The 6,000-nt window shown below is 36.5% G+C and overlaps 1 protein-coding gene across 3 annotated transcripts in view; it reads left to right on the top strand.

Moving 5' to 3' along the window:
- The window catches only part of LOC142344478 (uncharacterized), a 46,938-nt gene that overhangs the window by 34,489 nt on the left and 6,449 nt on the right, over window positions 1-6,000 (top strand). For all 3 annotated transcript variants that reach the window (XM_075396140.1, XM_075396139.1, XM_075396138.1), the window contains one exon: window positions 945-2,976. In XM_075396140.1, the coding sequence (XP_075252255.1) occupies window positions 945-2,976 (2,032 nt within the window). The remainder of the gene's footprint in view (window positions 1-944; window positions 2,977-6,000) is intronic.

Raw genomic sequence — 6,000 nt, 5'->3', positions numbered from 1 at the left:
GTATTAGCAGTTTTCAGATGTGCACTCGCTGCAAATTTAAACAAAGAGGGCTAAATAATTTTTTATGGAAAAACATTTTTTTGTATAAATTCATTAAGTCCTGAGCTAAAGTTGTCTAACAAACAAACTAGCAACTTTTCTCTGTACTTATAGGCAAAACCAATCACTCTATTTTTAACAAGTTAACAACTTTTTGCAAAAATGATGTATAGTTGATTAAAAGTTTTGGAAAATGTGAACGAAATCAACGGATTTTATTCGAAATTTTTCAAAAATGTGAACCTTGATAACAATATGGGTCGAAACAATAATAACAATAAACTGTTTTAAGAACTTCAAATTAATTTAAGAATATCTTTTCCAAAAAAAAATACAGCTACATTTCGAAGTTTGAGTTGTTATTGAATAAAGGAAGGAGGGGTTTAATTAGATTTTATGATTTCGGAAGGGTTTTGATTAATAATGTAATTCAGCTTTGTTTTGTTTCGCTTGATTTTGTTGCTACAGTTTTTTTTGGAAGTCAGCTACTTCCGTTTAGTTTGATGATTATGATTGTTATAATGCCGGGCTTTTGTTAACGAGAAGTCACAGTGACCTTGACATGAGTTTACTCATGGAGAACACTTTTTCGGCCTAAAAGCGTGTTTTTCAAGTGCCTTATTCAGAAGAGTCAGGATTACTATTATACCAAACTCAGTGTTTGTTCAATCCAAGTCCATGAAACTTGTGTTTAAAGATTAAATGTTAATTTCAATGATCTAATAAAATGCTAAACGCAAGAAATTCAAAAAAAACGCTGGATGCCTAAAAGAATAAAAACGTTTGACGATCATAATTGTTTTTGGTATTATTCAGAACATAATTGGTAGTAAAGTCATCCATTTAATCAACAAATAATTGAGTAAATTGAAAACATTAAAGATTCAGACGATATTTGTATTTAGAATGGTTCTTTTTCTGGGATCATGTTCTCACCTTTTCATCCCAGTCATCAGTAACCCTTGCAGACCTCATAAACATTAATCAGAGCAATTTGAAGTCAGCAAACGAGGATTTCACATTTATTCACGATAGTTTCTACGATATGATCGCAGGAGCCCGTCTCATAGTTCTCGCAGTTTTCGACCAATCAGATGTATCGCCAGTTTCAGTTGTCATGTTCCGAGGCACAAACCATCCTTTTACCTGGTTCAGTTCTCAAAACATCATCTCATCATCTTTATGGAAAATTTCACCATATCTGAGTGACATGATCATGCAATTCGATGGCTTTGGTTTCGAAATTGCCCAGCACTCTGATTTGGGCGTTAAAGCTTTCCTAAAGATCTCGTGCAGTGCTGCAAAACAATGTGATCTTAAGTATTCATCGTCGAAAGACTCCAAAAATTTTGAAAATTTAGACAATGGCAGTCGAATCGAAATTTACGCGCAGCCTCAAAAATGGTGGGAGTCACGTGATCAAATTCAATTACTATTTTCAGACGAAAGCGACATTGAGGATTTCGAGTCTTTTTTCGCAGGTGAACAAAAAGAAAGCTACAACTCCAAAAACACTTTCAGAGCTCTCGATTTTGATCGGCAAATTCAAAATGCGGCAGAAATTACGATTAAATTATACAGAAGAGTTGAATCTGGTTATAATGTGCTAGTCTTCAAACTACAGAATGCAACGTTCACACATAATAATTGGTTCACGCGAGAGCATTTGAGTACATTTTCATATTTCAACTTTTCAACTCATGACCCCCAATTTACATACAAGGATTTGACGGGGGGAATTTTAAGTATTTCCAAGAATGATAACAACAGTGAAGACCCATGCGCCCAAGAAATATTCCTGTTCAAGATAACATGCCGAAACACAAATTCTGACTGTGGTTTTGACTGGTCTAAAACCAGCTCAAACTGCGTCATTTTGCTTTCTAGGAGTGGAACTTCTTGGGCGAAAAAAAATTATCGCCGGTTTAAAAGGATCGAAATCTTAACAGAATCCATGACTGAGGCGTTTAGTTTTACCTATCCACAAAATATTTACTCGAATATGGACATTTTGAACTTGTACGATAACGGACATCTGCAGCGAAATGATTTGGACACAAAAATTGCTTTCCGACATTACAGAATGGAAAACTTGTTCACAGAATGCTACTATGTAAAGTTCCGTTTGTATAATAGCGTTCAAAATGGCGAATGGTTTTACCACAATTATACTCATCAAGAATTTGTGTTCAAGTGCGGAAAAGACCATTTTGATTGGTTCACAGCTTCCAAATTGATCAAAGTTTCCTTTATTGATGAGTTATCAGGTCGCGACTTATTAGTAAACATTGTAAACGAGCACTGGCCCCAATACAGGTTTATAATTTGGGATCAAGCTTTAATCGATTTGTTAGACACAGCAGATGTTGATGACGATGATGATTGCATTTCTGGCACAATCGCTGGGCGATCTTACAGCAATGAAATTCAGGGCCCCAGCTATGAGTCGTACCATTTATACTGCGGCGAATTCCAGGGTTTGTGGTTTTGGAATATTGCCTCGAAGCTTGAAATAATCGCATATTCCACTAATGCTCTTGTTAGGAGCAAAAAGAATAAATGGACGCTGGTGTTTATGGTTGAAGCCTTTTCTGGCATCCACATTTACAACTTCTACAAGACCGGATCGACGGATCCGGCAGTTCCTGGACTGTCAATAGTGCAATTCGGTGGTCACTTCTTCAGGCATCCGGATCTGGAATCTCGGATATTGGGATCCACTTACATCCGGTTCTCAGTTTACAGTTTGGACAAGAAATATGTCGTGAATGATATCATTTTCAAGAGGGAATCCGGCGACGGGTTTGAGGACTGGTTTGATTGGGGTAACGTTTATGAAACATCGATGTGGGATTTCTCAGACAGGGTTTCGAACGATGATGGAAATTTGTTCCTGATCAATCTGGCAGCAAATGGAGCAACTGGACCCCAGGAAAGGTAACTAAGCTTCGAAAATATTTTCATAGTCAAAACATTTTCGAGATCTGGGTTCTTGAGCACATTCCCAAAAATTAAGGTGTAGAATTTTGATCGAAATTACATAGTAGAGAACAGACTAAAATTCAAATTAACAGCTATCTTTTCTAACGACTAAATATGGTTGACTTCTTTAAAATTATTGATTTTTTCAAACAAACTCGTGTTATAAACTTTGATAATTGTTGCAGGTTATCACGATTCTGCGCAGCGAATCTCAATTTTTATCGCACCAGAAAGCGCTACTAGGGTAATTTGCAATGGTAATTAGACGAGGTGTTCAACCAAACCTTGATTTACATGAATATTTTGTTTTTTTTTTCATGAAACTAAATCAACCAAAATAACTTAAAAAAATTTCTTATTAGTTTAAGTTTTTCCAACTTTTTATCATTTCGAATGTGCTGTCATACAGGAAATCGCGTTCTGTGTAATTCATTTGAGATGCTAGGCAAAAATGGGACTTAGCTGAACCAAAGAGATGAGTGTATTCGCGGTGCCAAATCACACTTAATTTTGTTTGACTGAATTGTTTTAATTCGATGACAACAATTTAGTTGTTTTTTCTCCGTGAATGCGAGCTTACAATTTTGAGTATCGATTCGCTTAGCACATAATTGGTATTATGAGTTCCATTGCTTTTGAGCGTATTAGCCGAGCAGAAACTAGTTGAAAAGGAATGCAACTTAAAACTGAATTAACTCGCGAAAGAAAGAAATTCAAATTAAAGCCAGAATATGATTAGCAATTTGATCATGCAAATTTTAAAGAACTTAAAAGCTAAAATAGAAAATTGGCAGTAAGCCACAGGAACAGACAACGTCAACATACATCAGATCACAAGGTTATGTAAACAATTTAAAGGAATCAAGAACAACCAAAATTAGATCTGTAAATGAAATAAGATGAAATGAATTTGAACCACAAAGAGAACTAAGTTAGAAATTAAGAATTTTTAGGGAATTAAAGCTACAATTGGAGTGCAAAAATTTTCATCTATGTCACCTTTCCCCCTCATGAAAAAACAAGAGACTGTATTGTTTATATCAGAAAAATAGTTTTGCTGGTTATTATAAATAGTACAATAAAGTCTTTCAATGAGTTTTAAAGTTTAGTCAATCTGAATCAGAATCTGATGCACATTTTGCTTCTTTAACAGTCATTCTAGCTTCTGGTTCCTCATAATTTGGTGAAACATAGTATTCTGTTGGATATGGTTGATCTGGGGAGCAAGTTCTAAATTGAAGATCCAATGATTGTACCTCTGGATTTTGGGCTGCGGTTTTCTGAATAGCCGAGATAATTGATTTGTTTTCTATCAGTTGTTGCTTTAACATTTGTTGACGTTCCTGTCTCGACGGTACTTTACTGGCTGACAATGTTGGGGGCATGTTTGTGTTGATATTATGGACTCATCGGACTCCGCAATTGAAGGTGAAGTCCTGTGACGCTTTTGTGATGGTTGTTGAGTCGTTGTTGTTTTTGCATTGACTTTAAGTTGCGGACGTCGTGGAAGTTCTTTTATGATTTGCTCCGCAATTACTGGTGTTGATTGTGTCAGTGTCAATTGCGGCGCAATTGCGGACGTCAGTTGGTTAGGTTGTTTTGGCGGCGCTGGTACGTTCAATTTCTCGGGCATTGTTGGCATGCGTACTCGGATGACACGAGATACATTTGAATGATTTGACGATATACAGCTGGTGTCGTCAGTAATGCAGCGATGTTTTTTCTCTCCCTCTATCTTCTTCTTTGCATCTCTTGCATGCTTGATTATTAGCTCTTCGGTAGTTATCTCTGTTGGAGCTTTCGGACGCCTTTCTGCATAATACTTTAAGTCAGTCTTCTGTTTTTCGGCCTTGGTACCGAATTTCGCGAGATCTGAGTTTCGGATTGTGACCTCTCTCTTTCCAGGCTCATTTATCATTGATGTGTAGTTATTAGTCTTGATGACAGAGGAGCCGCGCGCCAGCACCTCATAGAGTCCATCTCATCTAATCTTTTCTTCGAACATTTAATTTTTGGTTTTTTATGGCCAATTTGAGAGTCAGGGAAGCTTCCGATCTTGGTACTGGGACTCCAATTACCGGCTCAGGCATAATGCGAGGTTCTTGTAATGTTGGGATGTAATGTTGGTGTCATCATTACATCTCTTTCTTGCGTCTTGACTCATAGAGTCTCCTTCCGAGATTAGCTCATCCTAAGGTACTGTTTCACGATCTGGATATTGATTTAATATTGGCTCATGTGTAAAAGTATTTGGATTGGGTTGAGTCGATATTTTACTAAGAGGAGGATTAGCTTTACGTCTAAAATGTGCTTCAAATGCTGAAAGGTTAATTGCCTTTTGACGGCATATTCGAAGTTGATAAATGATTGAATGTATTGAAGCCTTTATGTTAAACTTTTTTGCGACGCGGTTTTAATGCAAACTAAGGACTCTTGATTTTTTTAATAGCCTCCCGACTAAATCGATTGCTCTGTGATCGTGAATTGGAGCTTCAATTAACTGAATTGTGTTGTTGCTACAAAAAAAGTTTATTTTGCCGACCAATTTGACACTTTGCTAGATCTAATGTTATCGTGCGTGGAGTGCCATTCAATAAAATTGTCTTGAAGGAACTTTAAAACATTCTGTGCATTCGCTCTATCAAACAATTCGGCTGTAGGGAATATTGAAAAATGATCTATAGATGCAAGAAAATAAAATTCTTGGTTTTTTTCGCTGTAGATTGGTCCACCAAAATCTGTTTGAATTTACTTTAAAAAGTTCGTTACTTTAATTTGGAAATCTAAAAAGATCCCATTGTTAGAAGGAATGACAGACTTTAAGTTTTCTTATCTATTTTTACGCAGGGGTTACGTTTGGCCATTTTTGATGGTAGATATCTGTGCATAAACGGCCACCATGCGTGAACAGCAATGTCCGTCATCACCCAGCTCCCAGGATGTGTAGCATGAATGGCTTCAATATAAGCATATTTGATT

Source organism: Convolutriloba macropyga, chromosome 8 (assembly GCF_964194025.1).
Source record: "Convolutriloba macropyga chromosome 8, txConMacr16.3, whole genome shotgun sequence".
Lineage (NCBI taxonomy): Eukaryota > Metazoa > Xenacoelomorpha > Acoela > Convolutidae > Convolutriloba > Convolutriloba macropyga.
The sequence above is the reverse complement of the archived record's forward strand: the minus strand, read 5'-3'. Positions and strand labels throughout refer to the sequence as shown.